Raw genomic sequence first — 22,456 nt, 5'->3', positions numbered from 1 at the left:
ACGCGCCCACGTACCGTGACTGTGCGCGAGGGGTGTGCAGTAAAGGTTCGAGGAAAGCACCAGTACTATTCGTTTCTGAGATCAAAGGAGCGGTATGGTACGATGAAGACAATATAAGAGACAGAACAAATCGGCGTACGAAGCATGAGAGACAACGAGCGACTGGACGCCATTGAGGTCCATGCCACTACTGGGTCTGGCTATTGACCGTCGCGTTCGTGTACTTGGTCGTAGCGAATCCCATCTCCGCGTTTGCGGTGTCGTAATACGAGTAGAACCGCTCGAGGAACGCGTAGCCGTTGATGAAGTCGAGGCCTTGCCCCTCCGGGCTGCCCATGCTCGCCACTACGAGATAGTACCCTTTGGGCGTGCCTCCAATATCTGCATTGCGGGACCGCGGCCACAGCTGCGCGTCGGGAACAAGCTCGTAGTCCACCTACACGACCGTCGGTATTGTGCAAGCATCGCAAGGAGCGCATGGTAGAGAATGAGACGCACCCCGTTGACGTTGAAGACCAGGCTTTTCATCTGTTTGAACTGCTTCTCCGTAACCGAAAGCAGACCCGTGTTTCTATCGGGCACTGCTCCAGTTTGCGCTACATACATGTTGTACGCATCCGTGGGCAGGTAGATGAGGGTGGTACCGGTGTCCGCAATCCCGGATGCTTGTGAGAGGATAGTTGTGCCATTGTAGGTGATAGATTGATCGTAGCCTGTAGGGCGCCTGTCAGTGCTGACGCGAGTGAAGCGAAGCGAGTGCCTCACCCCAGTACGCGCTCGCGGGCGAGGTCGTCGTCTTCGGGCTATAGATCGCCGGTCAGCAGTATACTTCAGCCCATTGTTGCGGCAAGGAAGGACGCGCAAGCGATGTAGCACTCCCGTATACAATGTGTCGTCAGCACTGCCTGCATAATTTTTCATGAGAGGTATTGCAGACGTGCGCCGACGACGTAAGCTCACCAAATGTCAGAACCCCTCCAGGAGACTGAGAGGCAGCGGGCGCAAAATAGACACCCAGAGCCGGTTGCTGAATATTTCCCTGTGTATACAGATTGTCCGTCACAGTAGGGATCTCCTCCCCCGGGCTGAAAACGAGTGATCCTGATGCGAAAATCAGAATGTCGACGGACTAACGCCGGTCTAGGTCCTACCTGCGGTCAGATCCGTCGGCCCAAGACTGCAAAAGACGCTTTAAGCCGAAGGACAGGGCATATGCACCACCAACGGTGCTTCTCACCCAAGGATACCGTCAAATTTGGGCCCTATTCCTCGGCTGAAGGGGCCTCAGTATCGAAACAACAAGGAAAAAATGGGGAGGTTAAACTCACGAATATCTGGCGACGCCAATGGATTGTCTATGGACAACAAGCTCCCTCGAGAGCGACACTCTGTCGATCCACTCCGTACCTGCGTGCGCAAATGAGGCAGTCGCTTCTCGTGGGAGACCTTGCTCACCCAGAAAGAAACCAGAGCCATACGTAACCTCGACCGGCTCATCCGTGTCCTGGGAGGTGTCGCTCGGCTCGTAAGATTTCGCAGCGCCAACCTGAGACGGACGCGTGAGCGACGCACATAGCGTTTGATCAAGTACACTCACCCAGGTGTTCGAGCTCCCGGTGTCGACGATGAGATTATCTGCGGTTCTTTGTCATTGGCTTAGTATCAAATTTCTTTGGGACTGTACTTGCAAGTCTCCCCAGCGGAGCCTACCCCGACAGGGGCGGTGTAGACAACATTTTGGTTGAAGACGGGCTCGTCGGCGGGATGGTGCCTTTGACCGTTTCCATAAGCTCTCAGCGCTTGAGCACGCTGTCTGCCAGCCGAAACCATTTCCTGACCACCAGTGACATTGCGCTGAAGGGTCAGAGGCAGGTTGACCGTCGCATCCGCTCGGGGCTCAACCACGGGGCTGGCCACAACAGTGACAGCCAGAAGAAGAAGGCAGTAGAGACGAGAAGAGAACATGCTGAAGCGAGTGGCTAGGATCCGGGTGTAGAGAAGAGCCTGACAAGACTGGGCGAGCGCACCTGTGTTTTATAGACGACTTCGTCGCCTCCCAAAACAAAGTGCATCCTGTAGGCGATGTGTATCCCGCTGCAGTAGCTTCCTACTGTACACCATATCAGAGTAGGACCCGCTGGCATACGACCTACTTGAGCTGGAGCAGCGACTTACAGGCCTATAGCAGTAGGATAGTCCCGGTTTACGCGATGGCGGCGGTGAACGAGACTGAAAGACCACCTATGCACATCCAGTTGATGCTATATCTTCCACCAACACAAGAGTCGGTAAGAGCAGGTGCGGACTTTGTGTAATCGGTCGCGGACCGCATCGCATTGTATGTCCCAAAAGAGCCCCAATGCACGTCGTCGCCCGTTACAAGGCCGCTCTAGTAGACATAGTTGCAATCAGTCGGAGCTTCAGGCAGCGAGAGTAGATTGAACGAGAAGTCGGAACGGCCGTGCCAGCGTTCTCGCAGAACGAGATGACTGCCCTGTCCAAGAGCTCTTCGGGCCCAGATTTTGCCCAAATCCGGATGAAACGCGAATTGTCACAAAGTCACGTGATGTGACTGGTCGCGTTTGCCGCCTTCTACTCGAGATATGACGATAGATATTCTGATGATAAGAGCAGCCAAGGCCTCGTCAGCCGCGCCAAGTATGCGAGAACATATGGGCATAAAACATGCAACAACCACAATGTACTAACGGAAACGGTAACCAACTACAGCGGTACACAGGCAAGTGCGACAACGGCATACCCACAGCGAACGAATGGTACACCAACTTGAACGAGGAGAGGGCGCAGTATACAGCCTACACTCGACAGCAAGGGACAGCGACAGATAGCGTACACCACTCTGCATGCTGCGTACACAACAACACAACGTCCGGAAGCCAACCAATGATGAGAACATGTTAAATGCGGGGAAGGGGAGAGGGGGAACGAAGAGAAGAGGTTGCCATAACAAAATCAGAGCGAGGATGCAGGCAGAATACATACGGGTTAATATAGTACAACGAACGTCCCATACGTGGGGGCGCTCCTTCATCGTGTCGGCCAGCGTCCGCATCATAGTCATATCATGTCCGGTGTTCGCCTCGAGAGCGAGAGCCCGCCTGGCACTAGTAATACCGCGGGCCCGCCGTCCCGGGACTGGTGTCCAGCGCGCCCGGGCTGTCGTACAACAAGTGGCTCCTCCCCTTCCCAAAGAACCCGCCCGGGCTATCCCCCATCCCCCTCAGCGCGCTCCGCCGCACCTCCTCATCCAGCAGCGCGCTCGTGTCGTAGTCGTCGAGCACCAAGCGCCCATTGGGCGTCCGGAACGGCGACATGCCCGGGTACCCGCGCGTCGGCGTGCGGTACGGCGATGTGTGCGGCCACAGATTCGCGAGCGTCACCGACTTGCGCGGGGGCGTGACCATGCGGCGCGGCGGGGTCGTCTGACGCGTGTTGCCGTTGGGCGGGCTGCGCATGTGCGAGGAGCTCTGGCCGGCCATGGGGTGGTCCAGGTGCGACTTGTAGTGCTCGAGGCTGGTGACGGGGCTCATCTGCGAAAGGGGGGAGCGGCCGCCAGAGGGCGAGTATTGGAGACTGCGCTTGCGCGCCTGGCGGGGAGGAGGCGTCGATGGTGGACCGGGGCTTACTGAGCGGCGAAGAACATGCACACGGGTACTCTCCGAGTGCCGATAGCCGGGGCTACTAGGCGAACGAATAGGTGGCAGAGGGCGAGGGTCCTGCGTTGGGTCAGTACCGAAGGTACAAGGGGCAAGCGAGAGGCTCACATCAGGAATGTCGATCAAGTCGTTCAGGCTAAGCCGTTTGCCAGGCAAGCGACTACTTGACGAACTACTAGAGCTGCCTGCCGATGGAGGCCGCGCCGCATCCAGCATGATGCCAGGCTGCAACGCGCTCGAGCTACTCCGCGACCGAGTATACAGCGGCGCGGGGTGCATCAGACCGTCAGAGGTCATATCACTATCAGGCGGAAGCTCGATGTCCAGCTCGGTACCAGTGACAGTGTCGTTACTGCTCCGATGTTTATTGCTTGAGTAGTCATCGTCGTCCTCCGCCGCACTGAAGTCCGCGTCGCTCGAGGGCGGCATAGAAGATGGCGGACTGGACGAGCTGTGATTCGGCGTGAGGGCTGGGACGGATGGCAGGGAGGATATCGAGCCCGTCGAGCGGGGAGGGCGACGGCGCATGGCGGGCGGTTCCACGGGCGAGCCGTCCTCAAGCTCCTCATCCTGTTCGCCATGCTCCGAACCGTTCTGCGATGCAGGGAACGAGCTCGAAGATGACGAAGCCGCAGCAACAGCGCTCATCGCCACCCTCTGGAAGTTCGACGTCGCCGGGAGCGGCGGGAAGATGATGCCCGGAGGCTGCTCCGTCGCCGCATAGTACGGCTGATGATGCGTCGCAGGGCGGGTCGGCGGGAAGAGAGGTTGCGCGTGCAGCGCTGGCACAGCCGCCGGTGACGGTGGACTATCCAACGCGGGCCTCGCCTTCTTCGGCGCCCGCTCGGCGGTTGCGGCATCTTCGTCTTCCGCTGCACGTTTCCTCCTATTACTGCGGCTCGGCTCCTTCACGTTGGCGTCCTTGCACTTGTGCTTCTTGAAGCCCCCGCCCTCGAAGCACTCTAGGTCCTGGTCCCATATCGCCCAGAGACTCCTGCCGACCGACCGATCGCGCGGCACCTTGCGGAAGACCACGGTCGTGCTGAGCACATGCCGGATGCTGTTCATCCACGTCGTCTCGCCGCGCTTGAAGTACGGGTACACGATGGTGATCCAGTCGTAAATCTCCTGCAGGGTCAAGCGGTGCTCCGGCGAGGATAGGATTGCTTGGCCGATGATGGCCGCGTACGAGCGCTCGGGCTTGAAGGGAGAATAGGGACCAGGTGGCAGCTTGAACGGCATCGCTTCGTTGTCGGTCTCCTGCGATGGTGACCCGTTCGCAGGCCCTCCAGGGGACGAGACCAGGTTGACAATGCCATGGGCGGGGGAAGATTGAGGCGACGCTTGGGGAGGGGAAGACGGCGGGAAGCTATTCGATGAGAACGTGGTGTCTCTGGGCAGGGTGCGGTTCGCTTGAGGTGTCACAGGCTGTGCGCCAGAGCCTCCGGCGGCAGGGTATGGCAAGGGCAAGTAACGCGGGTAGGCTAAGTAAGGGTTGTAGGAGGCCGACGAGGATGGTGGCTGGGAAGACTTCGCGGCAGCTGTTGACGCGGTGGAGGTCGCGCTTGATGTCGAGGCAGGGGCCGTCTATGATGATCAAGCGTTAACACAGCACTACTTCGGGCATGCACATTCCACATACCATCGTCCGCGCAGATGCCTTCATCGGCTCGACTAGGGTATGTTCTCTGTAATATTTGCTCATGGAGGGGGTGAATAGTGACGCGCCCATCTGTATAGAGAATCAGAGCGATTCATATCCAGTGTATCCACACTCACCTGATTGGCGTTATCTGTCGATCTGCTTGCTTGTGGCTGGACGCTGACCCCCCGTGACGATGCCACGCTAGCTGCCCGCGACGCGCTAGGGGTGGGCGACGGAGGATGGCCCATCGGCGCGCGGCCGCTCGCCTTCTCCTTGCGCTTCTTCTCTCGCCGGCTCTGGTTCTGCCGTTCGATGACCGCTTCCATGGACAGCGGCACGGTCGCATCACGAGGCTCGGCCTTCACTGGGGTCGCGGGGGGCGACGCGTCCCGGCCGGTCATCGAACTCGCGCGGGACATCGGGCGCGCGTAGGCAGCCTGCGAGCGGCCCAGGCGCGTGCATGGCTGGGCTTCGGGGGCGGGGGCGGTAACGGAGGGGACGACGTCGGCACCTCGTGCACCGTCGTTGTCGAGGAATTGGCGCATTTGGCGGCTACGCTTGTCGAGGTCGTCACGCGTCATGCCGAGCGTCTTGAGAAGTTGGTCAATGGGGGAGAGCTCCGGTGCTGGCTGCGCCGTCTCCGCCATCTTCGAGGACTTTGGGCGTACTATGCGAGCGTCGCGGATCGGGTGCGGGTGAATGCGACGCGCTTCGCCGCCGGAGAAAATTTGTGGGTGGCGGACGATCTGTATCGCTTGAGCGCTGCGTGATGCAGAGAGGGATGGGGGCGGTGGGGAAAGTGAGGAGTCTGGGCGAAAACGATATGATGGTCGGAGCGAAGACTTGAAGAATTCATCTGCCTCGTTTCCTCCGGAAATTCCTTCCTTTTTCGGCGCGCCTCGTGTTCCCCTCCTCAAATCATGCTAAGTCTACTTCGACTCCGGCGATCCAGCGCTTCATTGGTATGTTGCCTGCTCTACTTTACATATACAAAGTCCTTAGATATCCTACCCGAATTTGCTAACTCCAAATCACTTGCAAACCGGTCTACGGCGCGAAGTCTAGGAAAAGGGGGATCAGCAAACGCGCCTGCACACCGCGGTTATGCGTGCCCTAGCTCACCATCTTCGTCCAGTAGCGTGTTCTCCTCCAGACACGCGTCGATATACGCGGTTAACACGAGATGCCGGCGTTTCGGCCTGCATAGGGTCCATTAGTTCCTATACAACAAACATTGTCGTACACATCGCTCACTTCGACGTGCGCCTCATGAGATCTATCCTCCTGCTCAAATCCCGCTTATCCAGCACGACATGCGTCAACTTCGGCTCGCTCAGGTCGACCACTCGGCCTCCGTTGCTCTCGATCTTCGATCTCAGCTCTTCAAAGCTGCGTGTTTGGGATCCACGCTGATTAGATCCTACGTATTCGGGCTGAAGACTAGCAACACACGCACCTCTCGTTGATCTCATCCTCATGTGCGGTCGATTTAACGGACATGCCGGATGCGCGTGCGTTGGAGGGCGAGTCGAGGTAGAAGCATCTGCGGGCGGGGTTCGCGTGAGTATCGCGGGCATCGTGGTCTTGGTGCACTCACAGGTACTTGAATATGAGCTCCTCGTCGTAATGCATCGCGTTGTCGTCGCCCATCTTCACTTCCGGTTGCGTCGTGGGGGCGTCATCCCCCTTCTGCGTGTCGGCGGTCGATTGTGTGGTCTTTTGCGTGGGAAGCGTGGCCGTGGCAGAGTCATCTCCGTCGTCCTCGTTGAACCAGAAGGCCATGTCATCCTCTTCCTCTTCGTCCTTGACATCTTGATTGTCCGAGTCGTTGTCGGACTCGACGTCGTCTCGGCCACCGCGCTCGTCTTTCTCCCCTGCATCGTCCTCCACTCCCGCCGCGTCGTCCTCGTCATAGCCCAGCCACGCCGCAAGCCCCGGGTCCAGGTCGACCTTGGGCTTCGAGGGTGCAGGTGTGGCCTTCTCCTCGTCGGCGGTCTTGTCCTGCGTTTCCGGTTCCGCCGACTTGCCAGCTCGCTTGCGCTTCTTGCTGCTCTGCGACGTCTCCGCGGCGGCCTCATCATCCGACGACTCCTGCGTCACGCTGCCGCTCGATTCAGCACCGCCATCCTCGCCGTACTCGGCGGTCTCTTTGCGCGCTGTGGTGGCGAAGAAGAAATATCTGTTGAAAAGCTCAAAAAGTATGTTGTGCGAGATGAAGACCGACACGCACTTCTTCTCCATCGGCACCAACTCGCCCTTTGCGATACAGTCCATCACCCACTGAGGGCGCACCACGTCATTCGTGTCCTTCCGGATGATGAGTTGGAGGTCGTAGGCTACATCCTTCGTCAGCACATATCGCCGCCAAATCGACTATTCGAAACCGAAACAATGATTACAGCGTTTTGCATAAACCTTGTCTGGTCCGCGTCGAAGGAAAAAAGAAAGAGTTTGCTTGACTTAGCCGCGAGACGCGCATCCGGACTTTGCCGCGCAGCCTGGCGCGTGATGCGTCGCTCAAAGTTGACCGATTTTGCTGCCCCAATTCTTGCCAGACCAAATCAGGGCCTTTGTGGTGTCTCCAGAGAGCATGTACACCGTCACAGCACTTGCGAGAAGCCGCTTCACACTGTATGAGTGCCGTTCCAGTAGGCGAAGCGTTGCCCCGCGCCAAGTGACGTCACGGTTGGCGGATGTGCTGGCCAGTGTCGTCTACGGCTAAGTCAAGCAAACTTTTTTCTTCTTCCGCGGCGAGCACCAGACAAGGTTTTCGCAAAATGCTGTAACATCCAACTTACGCGTCGACGTCCCATTGTACACCACAATTGCAGCCGGGTCCTTCGCGAACTGCGGGCACTGTCCCCCATGCGAGCGGATGAGCTTCATCAACTTCTTCCTGTCCTCCTCGCCCGTCCTTGCCTTCGGGTCGGAGATGACGACTGGCGAAGGTCGCATGAGCACCCGTTCTTCGAGCAATGCACGGTAGACATACCAAACTTCATTCCCTTGAACAAATCGCTCTCCTCCTTCACGTCCTTCATATCCGGTCCGTCGAAGCGCGGGAGCATCTCCACCTTCTTCTTCACGACCTTGCGTTTCTTCGTGGACGAGCTAGACGATCCAGTCAGCACTTGATTCTCATCAACACTGACCGACACAACACGTACACCTTATTCGTCTCCATCTTGCGCTTTTTCGCGGTCTTCAGCTGCTCGACGACGGCTGGGCGACGCAGACGATCAGCTTCCGCCTTGGGGCCGTCAACAAAAAGAAATCACGCACCACTCGCCGTCATGCAGTCCCCCGGAGCCATCTCCTCCCGGATGGACAGCGCGCGAGGAAAGCGCATCGTGTAGCGGACATGGTACTGGTCTGTGAACCGTCAGCGAGGTGCCCTATACGACCCGAGCGAGAAACGCTCACCAGACGGCGTGATTTCCGCTGCCTTGACCTTCAGGATGAACGTGCTGTGAGCACATAGTCAGCTTCACGTCGCCTGTACATCCCCAGCACCACCTGTACACTTACTCCTCGTACTCCAAATACACATCCCCCTTGTCTTCATGCGACCGCTTCGCTGTCTGCAAGTACGTCGGCGAGTTCTTGGCGTCCCACGTCTTCCAGTTTTTCGCGCGCAGCCACATGTAGTCGGCGTACGTTAGGCCAGACCCGACGCGGACAAAGGTGCTGAATCTGCGAAGACACGATTCAGTGCATCTTCCAGTATGGCACATAAAGACTACGCGTACTTGGATTCATTCTCGTTGAAGCTGCCTGTATTCCGGTCGTCGAAGACGGCGCAGATGAGGGTCGAGACGCCGCCGGACCGTCTGCCAGACCCGTAGTTGCCGGCGACGACGAGCACGTCCACGGTCTCGCCCATGTTGTCCTGTGGTTCATGTCCTGTATCAGCTGCGACTTTCTACAATATGACCTCGGACTCACCATATACTCCGGCTTCACCTTAATCCAATCATTATTCCTCCCATTCAGCACATACTGCGACTTCGGGTGCTTAATCACCAGCCCCTCCCCCCGATTCGCCATCACCTCGTCCATCTTCTCCCGTATGTCCTGCGCCGTCCGCCCCTTGAACTCGTCGACGAACTCGATCCGCCCGGGCAGCGCCTCGATGACCAGGCGCATGTTCTTCTTGCGGAAGGCGGTGGACTTGTCGATGAGGGACTTTCCGTTGAGGTACAGGAGGTCGAAGACTTTGAGGCAGGGGCGGGGCGCGGCTTGCTTTTTGGACTGGTCGAGGGCGGCGGTTTTGAGGGTGCCGAAGGGGAGGTTGCGCCCGGAGATGGGGTCCCAGACGAGCATTTCGCCGTCGAGGATGGCGCTGGGGGTTGGTGAGCGACGGACGGTTGGAGTGTGAGGGTTTGCTTACGAGTCGGCCTGCTTGTGGAAGCGGTGCGCGATGTAAGGGGTCAGACTTCCGGCGCCAACGTGCGAGCCGTAGAGGTAGGTGTAGTCCTTGCCTTTCCTGTACAATTGTCAGAGATTAGAAGGTCCAGGTTCACAAACGCCAGTTGCGCAGTACCTCGAAGAGTAGTAGTACTGGTTCCCCATCTTGTGCAACTGCATTCGCTCGCCGTCCAGCTTCTCCTCAATGATGAACTCAGAGCCGTCCATCTCCTGCGCCGTATCCTCAATCCGCTTCATGGGCCGCTTGCAGAGCATGGGCATGAAAGGCTGGCCGAGCTTTACTTGCTTCTCCTGCAATTGGTGTTAGTATGTGGTCTTCGTGAGCCGATGCTGGTGTCCCAGACTGACATCTTCATGGAGTCGGATGCTCGGATCTGCGAGCTGCCATGCCACCTTCTTGAGGTCGGAGCAAGTGTTGTAGAGCGCCTGCGCGTCGGGGTGGAAGACGGCGAAGACGGTGGTCTCCTTGACGGAGATGTTCATGTCTTCCCTGGGCTTGAGTAGGGGAATCGGATGTTGGAACATATCCACTTACCCTTGAGAATGATGCGCGCAAACCAAAGCTGCTGCTCGGGTGTCGCCTCATTGTAAAGTCTTTGGATGATCTTCGACTGCTTCTCTCTAAACCGGCGTCAGCAGGGGCACGGCACAACAACATGCAGACTTACGACTTGTTCGACATGTCGGCAAGCTGGTCGAGCATGTCGTTTATGTCGTCGATGGTCAAGGTGCTCTGAGTGACCGAGGAACGCTTGCTGACGACCTCGTAAAGCACGGTCGGAAAGTCTCCAGATGCAGCCTATGCGTAGGTGAGCGAGCGCACAACAGAGCTTGCGCAAGTACTTGCATGCTTCTCTGTCGGTTTCTTCCAGTACAGCAGCCGCATAGCATCTGGGTCGTTCTTATTCAAGGGTATCACCTTGATGTATAACTTGGCGAGTGCCTTCTCTTTCAGGCCATACACATTGCGTTCTCGGTCGCGCTGGGCCGTTGGTCAGCTAGTAGATAGTAGTAGCAAGTCATATCTTACATGCGGAAGAATCAGTCTCAGTACAGGATACAGGTCTGGTCCATTGTCTTCTCTCCATTTCTATCGCACTCGATGAGCACAACGAACAACACTTCAAGGATATGCATACGTTGAACCAGTGGTTGAGTAGCTTCCTGCGCTTCTCCTGCTTACGCTCTCCTTGTAGCTTCTCAAAGAATGCGGTGAGGATATGGAAGGGGAGGGTGTCGGTGTTATAGGGCTGCTCAGGAAATGGTTGTTGCGAAGCTGTTGTTTGCGAAGGCTGCGGAGAGCCAGGGGCTTCTGTGGGTGCAGGGGTCGCTTGCATATTTGCCACTCGCCGTCGTCAGAGTCCGAGGGAAGCTGGTCGGTGTTCGTGAGATGGCGGCGAGAGTCAACAAGACGCGTGTGGCGCGCCGGTGACGCGACCTGTCACGCCGCGATCGTGACTGCGTTCCGGTTCCGGTCCACGTGGTTGCTAGCACGTGTCGCGCTTCGCAGATCATCGGGCGGATTGCCGGCGAGCTCGGGTGCTGCTTGCCAGACGCCACCACGGCCACAATCTACCTACGCGCCCACCAGCTAACTCGCCATGTCCGCCTTTCCGACCCCGCAGAAGAGCGACCCCAAGATGATCGGTCTCTGGAAGATTGGGCGCACTATCGGCAAGGGATCTTGCGGTACGTCCCCGATCCCATCTCGCCCAGAGCGTCCTTGCTTATGGCTTCTCGCAGGGCGTGTGCGCATCGCTAGACATTCGAAAACAGGGCAATATGCCGCTATCAAGATTATCTCTAAAACTATCGACCCCAACAGCAGCATCGCCGACACGGCCGAGCGCTACAAGCTATCCATTGAACGCGAGGTCGTCATCATGAAGCTGACCGACCACCCCAACATTCTGCGCCTCTACGACGTCTGGGAGACGTCCACTGAACTATACCTCATTCTGGAGTACGTCCAAGGCGGCGAGCTCTTCGATCACATCGTCAGCAAAGGTCGACTCGCTGCGGACGAAGGCGCGCGCTATTTCCAGCAGGTCATCAGCGCAGTCGAGTACTTCCACCGCTTCGACATCGCTCATCGAGATCTCAAGCCCGAGAACATATTGCTCGACCAGGACGGCAACATCAAGATCGCTGACTTCGGCATGGCTACGCTCCAGGCTGTCGACAGCCTCCTCACCAGCGCCTGTGGGAGTCCGCACTACGCTGCTCCCGAGCTCCTCGTCGAGAACGTCGTGTACGATGGAGCTGCCGCAGACGTCTGGTCCTGCGGTGTCATTCTCTACGCAATGATTGTCGGCACTCTCCCCTTCGACTCTTCCGACTTGCGAACTCTCTTCGAGCTGATCAACGACTGCAACTACGTTCTGCCTCCCGACATCGACCCCTTTGCGCAGGACCTGATTTGCAAGATGCTCGTCAAGGACGTTCGCAAGCGTATCACCATCCCTGCGATCAAGAAACACCCGTTCTTCTTGTCGCTACCTTTCAAGGAAACCCCGGAACCTACCTTCGGCACCTCTGCTCTCGAGCCTATTCTTGGCGCCGACATCAAGGAGCCTGAGCTGTTCGCCAACCTGCGCACACTCTGGCACGGACTTCCTGACGCGGATCTACTCGCGAACCTTGAGTGCGCTAAGAAGACACAAGAGAAGACCATCTTCCGGCTCCTCCTTGCTCATCGCCAGAAGGTCCTCGATCAGTATGTGCAAGAAGAGCAAGAAGCGGTCGCGCGAAGACATCAGCAGCAGAGACGAAAGCAGAGGCGGCGGGAGAAGGTCGACAGAGCTGCGGCGCCTCGGAACGACGCTCCTACGCCGAAGCGCGGCGCACGGCACCGCGTGTACCCGAGCGAAGATTCAGCAACTCCTCGCAAGGCTGGCGCCCCGCGCATTGTCTGCTCGTCGCCGTCGCCCCAAGGCAACGTGTCGCAGGTGTGGGATATGCTGGACGACTTGCCTCCGGCTGATGTCTTCACTGCCTCGTCTGGCGACGGCGACTACGACGACGTCTTCCATGCCATCTCCGAGATGGAACCGCTTCATACGGGTGGCACCGCGCCGCTCACGATCAGCCGCAAGCAGAACGTGAACATGGACGCTTTCTGGGGCACGGACAAGGAGAACGCCACGCCTACGGTAACGCCGAAAGCTCCCAAATCCCGCCGCGTCTTCGGCGACCTCAGGGTGCAGACGAACCTGGGCAAGAAGAGCTCGTCCAAGCCCAAATCGAAGAAGCGCCGCGATGAGAACATCGCCACGCCCACCTCGTTCTTCCTTGAGCCGCCCTCGCCCAGTTCGCCGCTAGGCGCGTCTCCGAAGCACAGCTGGCTCCCCGCGCTCTTCCGCATGCGCACGCCGCCGCAGACGCTGCTCTCCACGCATGGCGCCGCGACCGCGCGCTCCGAGGCGCGGCGCCTGCTCATGCGCATGGGCGCGCACGTCGCGCTCGAGGACGTCGCGGGTCCGGGCATCCTGCGCTGCCGGCTCGACGACACGCGGGACGCGGCGGGGGTGATGGGCGCGCTGAAGGCGGTGCGCTTCCGGGTGGAGGTGCGCATGCTGGGTCGGGAGGAGGAGGACTTCCGGGTGGCGTTGCTGGTGGTGCACGAGAAGGGGTCGGCGGAGAGCTTTAGGACGATGTGGAAGAGGTTGCGGCAGGAGTGGACGTTGGATGTGGTGGGGGCGGGGACGCCGTGTGAGGTGGCGCCTATTCCGCCGCCGAAGGATAGACGCGTGTTGGGAATGGCCCTTTAGACATCTTGACTGCACCCGTTTACACAGATGTATATTCATGCGCATAGAAATATCTCCTGGGATACTTTGGCCGCAAGAGAACTGCCTTTCACGCGTCGGACGAAGGCCACGGATAGGATGACGCCTGCTTGTATGAGCGATCCATTCATTGTGAAACTGACCGTGCGCCTGGATGTGTTCTGAATTCATGGACTTCTACACCTGGCTCCGGGATGGTTGACGGTGAGTATGTTGATTCTATGAGTATATGGAATGAGCACACTGATAGTACAATAATATTAGGTGATTAGAGGCGTGCCTCGTATAGGAAAATGTACGCTATCCTAGATGGCGTCTACCGATTCTACGGCGTTCGAAGGAAGTAGAAGCCAAGATACCCTCTCTCAGCCATGCCGATCACGGTCCGTGAGGTTTCCGTAACCTCTTACGCTTGATCGGTCGCTGTTCGACGATTGGTTGCTGCTCGGCGGGCGCGGGGCTGTAGAACGCTTGACCGGTTGTTGCCCAGTCCGTCCGGGTATCGATTCCATACGGAGGGCCATACCCATGCTCGGCGACACTGACCGTATTCCAATGCTCCTTCTTGGCTGGCGGTAGGAGCTTTGCAACTTCGTCGTAGAGGTCGTTCGCAGCGATGTATCGCATGGCGAACCGGGTGAGATTGGTCATACAATCCGGCGTGTTGGGGTCTTCGCTGGTGGCGTGCAGGTCCAGCGTGTTGTAAACACGCGAAACATACAAAGTCGTGCTCTCGAGGGAGTCTCGGAAGAAGAAGACGGAGCGGTCGCTGCTTGAGAGTTCGTAGACCCTGAGCTTCTTGTAAACCATAGCGGTGAACACCTGCACGATCGCTTGTTCTTCCACGCGCATGTAGACACCTGCCTCAGGCCAGACGAACCGATGCGCGAACCCGGGACAGTGGTGAAGCTGGTCCTTGAAGGCTTTCACGTTCTCCTCGTCGAAGAGTCCCACGCGCAGGAGGACCGTGATGAATGCATTCTTGAGCGAGCGCTCGGTCTTCATCTCGGTGGCGGATGTCACCTTCTTGCCTTCGCGGCCAAAGACATCTTCCACGTCGGGGCTTGCATTGACACTAGAGTTGAATTCACCCTCGTGGTCTTTGCTGGACGAGCTTGAGCCACTACGAGCATAGTGCAATATACCGAGGCATCTAAGGCAAGCAGAGATGATCTCGCAATGGGTCCGGCGATAGTGGTGTTCGATGTCCGCTTCTCGGGAGGCGTTGAGGACATGTTCCATTGACTGTAGAACACTCTCCAGAGTAGCGATTGCTTTATCGTCCAGCAGACCCAGCTTGATGTCATCGAGAGGGCCTTCGAAGGCCTTGCGAACCTCTGCCTCCGTCAAAGCCTTTGATGAGGTGGGCTTGAGGATGCGGGTGTAAACCACCTGTTCGTAGAAGTCGCCCAGGTTCTCGCAGTAAACGAAGGTCTCCAATCGCAGGTTCTTAGGAATGACGATTTCGACCTTGCGCCCCTTGCGAGATCGTGGGCCGGCGAAGCTGTCGACAAGGGGAGGGGTCGAAGGGGTGAGGAGAGTCAATCCCTGCAAGAACGTCTTGGGAGAGGAACTGCGTCCGAAGCGCTTTGCGACGCAGCGAAGGATTAATGAGGTGTCCCCAATCGGTGTCAGGCCAGGGTAAAGGATTCTGAAAGCAGCTGCGATAGACTCATACGCTGAATCTTCGGCGGGGCCATGATTGCTCGGATCGTTGTGATCACCGTCGTGGTGATCATCGTCGTTGTGGTCATCGTCGTTGTGGTCATCGTCGTTGTGATCATCGTCGTTGTGATCATCGCCGTCGTGGTCATCGTCGTCGATATCGCTATCGCCACTGGTTTCGTTAATGTTGAGAGCAGAGACGATGCGCGAGAGCTTGCCGTCGGCGTCGTCATCATCTTGGTGGGGATCATACGGACCAAGGGATGGATCAGCTCTCCTGACCATCTCCAATATGGATGGGATGCTGGCGTCGAATTCTGCCATCGACATCTCATTGATGCTGCTGTCGCTGCTGTCGATGTCCTTGTACGGAGAGAAGACATCCGACGGCTCTGGGTCCTGAAGAACCCTGGCAATGAAATCCTCGCTTGTTTCAAGCTGATCTGAATCAGGCTCGACGTCCGACGCGTTAGGGTCCCTGCGAAATTGCGTAAGTGGCATTCAGACGAGGGGAATGTAGAAGGGGACTGACGGGTCGAGGATTCTCCTGGGCAAAATGTCGTGCGGTAAAGTATCAGTTGGAAAGGGGACTTCGTTGGCTGTCCTAACCATGGCCGACTTCCTGGATAGGATTGCGTTCAGCGACGATTTACACGAAGACAATTCGATTCGCACCAGCGCTCAGCAGTGGGGGAGGCATGAATACTCGATGGAATGACAGACGACAATTCCTCGATCCCCTCAAAGAACTCCGAATCATCTGCGATGATGACTTGGGAGGACTCGGGTGATGAACGGTTCCTAACGGCCTCCTGGCATGCTTGCAAATGTTCGATGGCGCCCCTCACGAGTTCGAGAGCCAGTGGATCGGCATCGTCGAGCAAAGACGCATCGAGAAGCCCCTGAAGCTTTGAAAGAGCAGACGCCAAGTTATCGGAGAGCGCCTCGGGTGGGGTATCTGAGCGACGGGGCATTGCGGGGTGTGATGGAAGATCGTAGAGAGCCCCAGTGGCGGGAGGGGCGCGTCATATATATGAAGACCATGGCCATCGAGTCATCGGTAATTATCGGCTGCGGACGACGCCGCGCTGCGGCAAATGGGGGCTGCGATGTGTTTGTTGGCCCGGTGGTCAAAGATGCCCAGATGAATCCGTTTGTTCGTGACACGAACAATGACAGACAATCACGCCGGGAACAGTCACGCCTGTTACCCGGGCCTCGTGATGCAGACAACGCGTAAACAGCACGTGTCCTCCTAACTTGAATCACAACCACCATCCTCTCCATCATCATCGCCATGTCGCAGCTGCCCCTCTACAACGATAAGCCGGGCGTGAAAATAACTTTTTCTGGCGCCGGTGCAGCCACGGTTCTTCATCCCCTGACATACGGTCGTGAAGGAATCGACGCGGACTCTTTCAACACGCCACCCGCAAGTCTCATCACTGCTCTCCCGTGTATCCGTGGCAAAACCATTCCATATGATCGGTACACCACATTCTGTCGGGAGTGGTCTTCGAGCGGTGCCATGGTCTTCTATGCAGAGGCATCACGCCAGGACAAGACAGCTCCCCGCCAACGATTCGCGCTCAAAGTGGCGTTTGACATCATGGGTGGTAGCGGCAGTCCGGGCGGCGCCTTCCTGGAGTCATTCCACCGCGAGGCTATCTTCTACAACGAGCATCTCGCGAAGCTGCAGGGTATCGCTGTGCCGAAGCACTATGGCGTGTGGGTTGGTTGGACTCCGTGGGACACCACTGTCGCCTGCGCGATCATGGAATGGGGCGGTCGACCGTTCGACTCCACGGTTGTCGATCACAAGCTCGGCAAACCACAGAGGAGGTGCGTTACTGACTCTCGCGTCTGGGTCACCTTCTGACGCTCGAGTAGTGCTATAATAATGGAATCCGTCAAAGCCATACACGACGCCGGCCTCCGCCACAACGACCTCATAGACATGCCCATTCGCCATATCCTTTACGACAAACTTCGCGAGAAAGCTTTCATCATTGACTTCTCGACCGCCGAGGCCCACAAGTGCCGTCTGAGGATGCGGATGAGGCCGTATACCTCAACACCCCCAGAAGATGTCTTCGGCTGCGATGAGCTTTGGTATGCAGCACGAAATATGAAGCTCTTTGGCCATAGACCATGTGAGTGTTTACAGCATCCTCATATCTCAGGAATACTCATGGCTCCAAGGTTCTGGGCCCAATGCGGACCCTCTAGTTGTGCAAGCAATGGAGTACGTGCGCGCGAAGCGTCATGAGGCGCGCGCGAGGCGCGAAGTGGCCGAGCTGTTGGCCACTAGAAGAACCAAAATATCGACAGCATCTGCGGCTCAGGAACGCGCTCCTCATTCGGCGCTCATTGCTGCACCTGTTCATCATGATCCCCCATTCCACGTAGCCTCCCGAGAAATCAATGTACTATAGAACTGCACTGGGTCATCACGTAGCTTACGACTATATTTGATCATGATGTCTTCGCGCGACAAGGTCATGAACTTCCATAGACGAGTGGGAAAAGCTCCTATCAGCAAAAACGACGAGAGCAAGTAACAGCCGCATCAACGCTGACGATGACCGTCGGTTCACCTGACAGGCACGTGGCGGTCACGATGGTCTTCCTTCAAGCACGCGGCGACATCCCTTGTACTTGAACCACCATCATGTCCCGCCAGCCACTCATCGGCGATGAACCTGGAGTCAACATTCGCCTCTCTGGCTCGGGCGAGAACCTCATTCTTCGCCCATACAACTACGGCCGAGGCGTAGATGCGAACTCCTTTCGTGCTCTCCCTCCCGATCGCTTCGTGACGGCGGTCCCTCGCATACATCACAAGAAGGTGCCATTCGAGAGATACAGCACCTGGTGCACGGACTGGTGCACACCTTCCGCACTTGTCTTCTATGCAGAAACATTCCCATCCGACCGGTCTGCCATGCGCCTCCGCTTCGCGATCAAGGTTGCCCTCCAGACCCATATCAACAACAGCTGGGGCAGTAGACATCTCGGGAGCCTGCTTTACGAAGCCATGTTTTACAAAGAGCATCTCAACGAGCTGCAAGGACGCGCGGTGCCGAAGCACTACGGGATCTGGGTCGGTAAGACATCGTGGGGTGGGACTATTGTGTGCGCGATCCTGGAGTGGGCGGGGCTACCATACAGCATTGACGAATTTGACAAGAACCTCGAACGGAAGGATAGACGGTGCGCTTGCTATACTTTAGACGTCCTAACCCGTACTGATATCCAATAGAGTGAAGGTGATGGCGGTGTTGACGGCACTGCACAGGGCCGGGTTCCAGCACAACGCCGTGGGCGAGAGCAGTGGGCACATCCTGTTCGACGAATCTCGCGAGAAGGCCTTCGTTGTCGACTTCAAACACGCTCAAGAACATCACTGCCGCCTGAACATGAAGTTGAAGCCCTACCGCACTCCACCCGCGCCACACATCCTCGGTTGCGAGGAGCTATATGAGCTCGGGCGCACCATACAATTCTTCGGCATTGGTCCCTGTACGTGTCACTGCTCACCTCTGTATCTTGGCGTGCTCACGCGTGTCCGCAGCGTTTGGGCCGGGAGCGGATCCCGAGGTCCAGAGGGCGAATCAGGATGCGTACTACAAGCAGAAGCAGCTGCAGGAGGCTCGAGCACGCTTAGACGCGTACCTTGAGCAGCATGGTAGATCTGTCCCCGGGGTTCCTCCTAAGCGACGCTCTCAGGCCATCGAGGTGAATACTGCTCATGTACGTGGGTGAGCGTAGGAAGCTTGACCTATATTTCTTTTCGACTGTTACCATATACCCTCTGAGCCAGCGCCGCGAGGGCGGGAGTGCCGCATCTGCAAGTGCAGCAATGTCCCGAGCGAGGCAGCCCTCATGCGAGACTGCAACCGCCATCGAACTGCGGCTTCTTGTCTTTCCGCAGGAATCACGCGTTCCACTACACGTAGCCTGGGTCCTCCGGCCTTCGGACATGCGTTTTACCTTGATTGTGTAGCAAGTACCTGAGGGACTTCGATGTAGGAATAGCTACGTCACCGAAGAAGAGCCTCGTGAGCATAATGCTCTGGCAGGCGCAACTTGAAGCATCGACACTGACCGGGTCTAGTGGCACCACGTGACAGGAACGTGTTATAGTCGATTCAGGTCCATCCTTTGTTGAACCCAACCACCATCTTCTCCGTCGTAATGTCGCAGCAACCACTCTACAACGGCAAACCCGGTGTGAAGATCACTTTTGCTGGCGCGGAAAAGGCCACCGTTCTTCGCCCCATGCCCTATAGACGCGCTGGAGTTGACGAAAACTCGTTCAACACGCCACCCGCAAGTCTCACCACCGCTTTGCCGTGCATTCGCGGCAAGAAGATCCCATACGACCGGTACAATACATTCTGTCAGCAGTGGCTATCAGACAGTATTCTCGTATTCTATGCAGAGGCAGCGCGCCCCGACAAGTCAGCTCCCCGCCAACGTTTCGCGCTCAAAGTAGCGTTTGACGTTGCGAAAGGCAGCAGCAGCCCGGGCGGCGCCTTCATGGAGACCCTCCGGCGCGAGGCCCTTTTGTACCAAAATCAGCTCGCGAAGCTGCAGGGTGTCGCTGTACCGAAACATTACGGCGTATGGATCGGGCGGACGTCGTGGGACACCACCGTCGCCTGCACGATAATGGAGTGGGGAGGGAAGCCATACGACGAGAAGCTCGTAGACCCGAAGCTCGGTAAACCAGAAAGGAGGTGCGTACTGGGGTTCAGCGGCTGAACCACCTTCTGACCATCGAACAGTGTCGAAATTATGGAAGCCCTCAAGGCCTTGCACGACACAGGTATCCGCCACAACGACCTCATAGACCTGGAAATCCGCCACATCCTCTACGACACCCGCCGCGAGAAGGCCTTTATCGTTGATTTCTCCACCGCCGAGAGGCACAAGTGCCATCTGAAGATGAAGATGGAGCCCTACACTACGACGCCTCCCGAGGACGTCTTCGGCTGCGACGAGCTCTGGTACGTAGGCATGAACGTGGACTACTTTGGTGATGGGCCAGGTGAGTTGCGCAGTAACGCTTCGTCTGTCGGAGTGCTCACATTCGCAGATTCCGGTCCGGATGCAGACCCTCGGGTAGTGCAAGCAACTTTAGCCGAGTACCAGGAAAGTCAGAGAGAGCGTAGACGGCGCGATCTCGCTGCTGCAATAGACGCCAGAAGACTGCAGGCTGCGAAAGCCGCCACTGCCCAAGGACATTCCGCTCGCCCTGGACCTGTCGTTGCCCCTATCCACGAATGATCTCAGTATACCAACCTCGAGAAATCAATGTGTCATAGTATCTCACGGACGCTATCAAGCTGCCCTGATCGTGATGACCTGCCGCTGGTGTGACTATGTAGATCTTGCTTTGCGCCTTCCTGGGAGCTCAGTGCTACTGATTGAGAGCTAATTCGGCGTCGCCATCACAGACAAGACGAAGAATAAGGTCAGCTCCCAGCGAAGATGGCCATGCAGCGTCGGATGGAATGAGATCATAGCGCCCCCAGCCTCCACAGACGCACCCGAAATGCAGCGGTCGGGGATGTGTGGCGTAATCTTCAGCCATGTCAAGTCTACAGCGTGGGAAGTCCACTGAGCACTTCGAAGGTTGATAACTTAAGTCTCCTGAAAGGGCTCCTCATTTGTTGAATTTGGACCTGCCTGAAGTGAGCATTGCCACCGAAAGTTCAACTCTGCCACCCACGTGCGTGTCACGCCCTCGAAATTACGTGATGAGCCGCTGCCAACATTCTTTGTACTCGAACCATCACCATGTCCCAGCAGCCCCTCATCGGCGACGAACCTGGAATCGAGGTTCAGTTTTCAGGAACTCGAACAAGCGTCATCCTCCGGCCCTACGAGTATGGCCGAGGCTTAAACGCCAATTCTTTTCGCCCAGTTCCTCCGAACTCCCGCTTCGTGACCGCTCTTCCTCGCTTACGCGGCAAGAAGCTCCCTTTTGAGCGATACAGTACCTGGTGTAGCGACTGGACGACTCAATCTTCGCTCGTGTTCTATGCGGAAACCTTCCCGTCTGTCCGGTCCCGGGGCGCCACCCGCCTACGCTTCGCGATCAAGGTCGCCCTCAACATCAGGCCTGATAATTATGGACATCCACATCTGGAGGCCATGTATCACGAAGCCGTGTTCTACGCGAAACATCTAGGTGAGCTGCAAGGGCGTGCCGTGCCGAAGCACTATGGAATCTGGGTCGGGACCACGCCGTGGGGCGTGAGTGTCGCCTGCGCGTTCATGGAGTGGGCGGGGCTGCCTTACTGTAGCGCGGCTTTTGACAGGAACTTTGAGCGCAAGGATAGAAGGTGCGTCATGCAAAGCTGTCTGCCGAGGCTCGTATTAACGGATGGCAGAGCGAAGACGATGGCGGTCCTGTTGGCGCTGCACAGGGCGGGCTTCCAGCACAACGGCTTGGACGAAGACACCCGACATATCCTCTTCGACGAACCTCGCGAAAGGGCCTTCCTCGTCGATTTCACCAACGTCGAGCGACATATCTGCACCAATACTGGCCGGGTTGGACCTTGTCGCTTGAACATGCCTTTAAAAGAGTATAGCGGACCGCCCGCGCCCCACATCCTAGGATGCGAAGAGATCTGGCAGCTCGGGTGCACTGTACACTTCTTTGGAAATGGACCACGTACGTGTCTTTGCTTTCTAAGACTTTTCTGATCTCATTGCACTCTACAGCGGCTGGTCCCGAAGCTGACCCCGAGGTCCAGAAGGCAAACCAAAAGGCGACTGACGCGTATCTCAGAAAAAAGCGCGCGCAAGAGGCAACAGCGCGATTGATGAAATGTCTTGAGGAGCATCGTCGCCAAGTCTTAGATGTATCTGCTCCACGACCTTCTGAGTTTGCCGACGCTACTAGCGCTCAGCGTTGACGAGAATTTCACCGCAAGTTGTGAGATAAATATATGCCAGCTATAATCCCCATGTGCTTCCGTATTCCAATATCGCTGCTGCGCTTCCAAGCGTTTACCAAGTCTTGGTGCATGAATTGTTGCAGGTCGCCGCGGACCACGACCCGTTTTTTTCGGCACTGGCGGAGGACGGGGCCGAGCACAACGTGATAGCCACGTTCCAAAAATCGGGTCACGTCGCAACATCGTTTGACCACGACCACCATCCTCTTCATCGTCATGTCGCAGCAGCCGCTAAACGGTGGCAGACCACGCGTCCAGATTAGAGCGCGAGGCGAGAAG

At 57.3% G+C, this 22,456-nt stretch overlaps 9 protein-coding genes across 9 annotated transcripts; 5 read left to right on the top strand and 4 right to left on the bottom strand.

Annotated features, from left to right (window-relative positions):
* Positions 1-187: 187 nt before the first annotated feature.
* SCHCODRAFT_02495563 (acid protease) lies at positions 188-1,965 on the bottom strand (the record flags this gene model as incomplete). Its single annotated transcript, XM_003032604.2, has 11 exons — positions 188-436; positions 499-713; positions 766-803; positions 887-905; positions 961-1,101; positions 1,152-1,177; positions 1,238-1,273; positions 1,329-1,407; positions 1,456-1,546; positions 1,598-1,635; positions 1,680-1,965. The coding sequence occupies 11 exons, from the start codon at positions 1,963-1,965 to the stop codon at positions 188-190; spliced, it is 1,218 nt and encodes a 405-aa protein (XP_003032650.1).
* A 937-nt stretch (positions 1,966-2,902) lies between these two features.
* On the bottom strand, positions 2,903-6,166 carry SCHCODRAFT_02221599 (uncharacterized protein). Its single transcript, XM_003032603.2, has 3 exons — positions 5,457-6,166; positions 5,320-5,409; positions 2,903-5,264 (listed from the first exon to the last, which is right to left on the bottom strand). Exons 1-3 carry the CDS (start codon positions 5,967-5,969, stop codon positions 3,126-3,128), a joined length of 2,742 nt encoding a protein of 913 aa, XP_003032649.1. The 5' UTR covers positions 5,970-6,166; the 3' UTR covers positions 2,903-3,125.
* Positions 6,167-6,239: 73 nt separating this feature from the next.
* On the bottom strand, positions 6,240-11,158 carry SCHCODRAFT_02535529 (DNA ligase IV-like protein). The gene is made up of 22 exons (XM_050343577.1): positions 10,890-11,158; positions 10,781-10,840; positions 10,577-10,732; positions 10,419-10,549; positions 10,286-10,371; positions 10,099-10,235; positions 9,866-10,041; positions 9,713-9,808; positions 9,268-9,664; positions 9,072-9,211; positions 8,851-9,015; positions 8,746-8,789; positions 8,605-8,694; positions 8,490-8,544; positions 8,315-8,433; positions 8,121-8,261; positions 7,553-7,658; positions 6,920-7,501; positions 6,779-6,865; positions 6,577-6,711; positions 6,445-6,521; positions 6,240-6,383 (listed from the first exon to the last, which is right to left on the bottom strand). The coding sequence occupies exons 1-22, from the start codon at positions 11,085-11,087 to the stop codon at positions 6,370-6,372; spliced, it is 3,192 nt and encodes a 1,063-aa protein (XP_050201055.1). The 5' UTR covers positions 11,088-11,158; the 3' UTR covers positions 6,240-6,369.
* Positions 11,159-11,308: 150 nt separating this feature from the next.
* Positions 11,309-13,615, top strand: SCHCODRAFT_02535527 (Pkinase-domain-containing protein). The gene is made up of 2 exons (XM_003033218.2): positions 11,309-11,439; positions 11,494-13,615. The coding sequence occupies exons 1-2, from the start codon at positions 11,352-11,354 to the stop codon at positions 13,518-13,520; spliced, it is 2,115 nt and encodes a 704-aa protein (XP_003033264.2). The 5' UTR covers positions 11,309-11,351; the 3' UTR covers positions 13,521-13,615.
* Positions 13,616-13,778: 163 nt separating this feature from the next.
* SCHCODRAFT_02572093 (uncharacterized protein) lies at positions 13,779-16,255 on the bottom strand. The gene is made up of 3 exons (XM_003032601.3): positions 15,879-16,255; positions 15,736-15,825; positions 13,779-15,681 (listed from the first exon to the last, which is right to left on the bottom strand). Exons 1-3 carry the CDS (start codon positions 16,175-16,177, stop codon positions 13,917-13,919), a joined length of 2,154 nt encoding a protein of 717 aa, XP_003032647.1. The 5' UTR covers positions 16,178-16,255; the 3' UTR covers positions 13,779-13,916.
* Positions 16,256-16,471: 216 nt separating this feature from the next.
* Positions 16,472-17,691, top strand: SCHCODRAFT_02618392 (uncharacterized protein). The gene is made up of 3 exons (XM_003033217.3): positions 16,472-17,045; positions 17,094-17,356; positions 17,406-17,691. Exons 1-3 carry the CDS (start codon positions 16,501-16,503, stop codon positions 17,636-17,638), a joined length of 1,041 nt encoding a protein of 346 aa, XP_003033263.1. The 5' UTR covers positions 16,472-16,500; the 3' UTR covers positions 17,639-17,691.
* A 178-nt stretch (positions 17,692-17,869) lies between these two features.
* On the top strand, positions 17,870-19,049 carry SCHCODRAFT_02572088 (uncharacterized protein). The gene is made up of 3 exons (XM_050343849.1): positions 17,870-18,416; positions 18,466-18,725; positions 18,778-19,049. Exons 1-3 carry the CDS (start codon positions 17,875-17,877, stop codon positions 18,966-18,968), a joined length of 993 nt encoding a protein of 330 aa, XP_050201054.1. The 5' UTR covers positions 17,870-17,874; the 3' UTR covers positions 18,969-19,049.
* A 327-nt stretch (positions 19,050-19,376) lies between these two features.
* On the top strand, positions 19,377-20,610 carry SCHCODRAFT_02572085 (uncharacterized protein). Its single transcript, XM_003033216.2, has 3 exons — positions 19,377-19,945; positions 19,994-20,256; positions 20,305-20,610. The coding sequence occupies exons 1-3, from the start codon at positions 19,401-19,403 to the stop codon at positions 20,493-20,495; spliced, it is 999 nt and encodes a 332-aa protein (XP_003033262.1). The 5' UTR covers positions 19,377-19,400; the 3' UTR covers positions 20,496-20,610.
* Positions 20,611-21,006: 396 nt separating this feature from the next.
* SCHCODRAFT_02686490 (uncharacterized protein) lies at positions 21,007-22,213 on the top strand (the record flags this gene model as incomplete). Its single annotated transcript, XM_003033215.3, has 3 exons — positions 21,007-21,556; positions 21,605-21,891; positions 21,942-22,213. Coding segments are annotated over 3 exons (1,031 nt in total), but the record flags the coding sequence as incomplete, so codon positions are not given.
* Positions 22,214-22,456: the final 243 nt, after the last annotated feature.

This window comes from Schizophyllum commune (assembly GCF_000143185.2).
Source record: "Schizophyllum commune H4-8 unplaced genomic scaffold SCHCOscaffold_4, whole genome shotgun sequence".
NCBI lineage: Eukaryota > Fungi > Basidiomycota > Agaricomycetes > Agaricales > Schizophyllaceae > Schizophyllum > Schizophyllum commune.
This window is presented reverse-complemented; position numbering and strand designations above follow the sequence as displayed.

Excerpts from the sequence above, each read along its gene's own strand:
- SCHCODRAFT_02221599 (XM_003032603.2), bottom strand. The coding sequence starts at position 5,969 with ATGGCGGAGACGGCGCAGCCAGCACCGGAGCTCTCCCCCATTGACCAA. Across the intron at positions 5,410-5,456 it reads CGACAGATAACGCCAATCAG|ATGGGCGCGTCACTATTCAC; the intron begins GTGAGTGTGGAT and ends TTCTCTATACAG. Across the intron at positions 5,265-5,319 it reads AGGCATCTGCGCGGACGATG|ACGGCCCCTGCCTCGACATC; the intron begins GTATGTGGAATG and ends TGATCATCATAG.
- SCHCODRAFT_02535529 (XM_050343577.1), bottom strand. The coding sequence starts at position 11,087 with ATGCAAGCGACCCCTGCACCCACAGAAGCCCCTGGCTCTCCGCAGCCT. Across the intron at positions 9,212-9,267 it reads AGGTGAAGCCGGAGTATATG|GACAACATGGGCGAGACCGT; the intron begins GTGAGTCCGAGG and ends CATGAACCACAG. Across the intron at positions 8,790-8,850 it reads GTGTATTTGGAGTACGAGGA|CACGTTCATCCTGAAGGTCA; the intron begins GTAAGTGTACAG and ends ATGTGCTCACAG.
- SCHCODRAFT_02535527 (XM_003033218.2), top strand. The coding sequence starts at position 11,352 with ATGTCCGCCTTTCCGACCCCGCAGAAGAGCGACCCCAAGATGATCGGT. Across the intron at positions 11,440-11,493 it reads TATCGGCAAGGGATCTTGCG|GGCGTGTGCGCATCGCTAGA; the intron begins GTACGTCCCCGA and ends GGCTTCTCGCAG.
- SCHCODRAFT_02572093 (XM_003032601.3), bottom strand. The coding sequence starts at position 16,177 with ATGCCCCGTCGCTCAGATACCCCACCCGAGGCGCTCTCCGATAACTTG. Across the intron at positions 15,826-15,878 it reads TCCCCCACTGCTGAGCGCTG|GAAGTCGGCCATGGTTAGGA; the intron begins GTGCGAATCGAA and ends AATCCTATCCAG. Across the intron at positions 15,682-15,735 it reads CCCAGGAGAATCCTCGACCC|GGACCCTAACGCGTCGGACG; the intron begins GTCAGTCCCCTT and ends GCAATTTCGCAG.
- SCHCODRAFT_02618392 (XM_003033217.3), top strand. The coding sequence starts at position 16,501 with ATGTCGCAGCTGCCCCTCTACAACGATAAGCCGGGCGTGAAAATAACT. Across the intron at positions 17,046-17,093 it reads CTCGGCAAACCACAGAGGAG|TGCTATAATAATGGAATCCG; the intron begins GTGCGTTACTGA and ends ACGCTCGAGTAG. Across the intron at positions 17,357-17,405 it reads GCTCTTTGGCCATAGACCAT|GTTCTGGGCCCAATGCGGAC; the intron begins GTGAGTGTTTAC and ends CATGGCTCCAAG.
- SCHCODRAFT_02572088 (XM_050343849.1), top strand. The coding sequence starts at position 17,875 with ATGTCCCGCCAGCCACTCATCGGCGATGAACCTGGAGTCAACATTCGC. Across the intron at positions 18,417-18,465 it reads CTCGAACGGAAGGATAGACG|AGTGAAGGTGATGGCGGTGT; the intron begins GTGCGCTTGCTA and ends GATATCCAATAG. Across the intron at positions 18,726-18,777 it reads ATTCTTCGGCATTGGTCCCT|CGTTTGGGCCGGGAGCGGAT; the intron begins GTACGTGTCACT and ends GCGTGTCCGCAG.
- SCHCODRAFT_02572085 (XM_003033216.2), top strand. The coding sequence starts at position 19,401 with ATGTCGCAGCAACCACTCTACAACGGCAAACCCGGTGTGAAGATCACT. Across the intron at positions 19,946-19,993 it reads CTCGGTAAACCAGAAAGGAG|TGTCGAAATTATGGAAGCCC; the intron begins GTGCGTACTGGG and ends ACCATCGAACAG. Across the intron at positions 20,257-20,304 it reads CTACTTTGGTGATGGGCCAG|ATTCCGGTCCGGATGCAGAC; the intron begins GTGAGTTGCGCA and ends TCACATTCGCAG.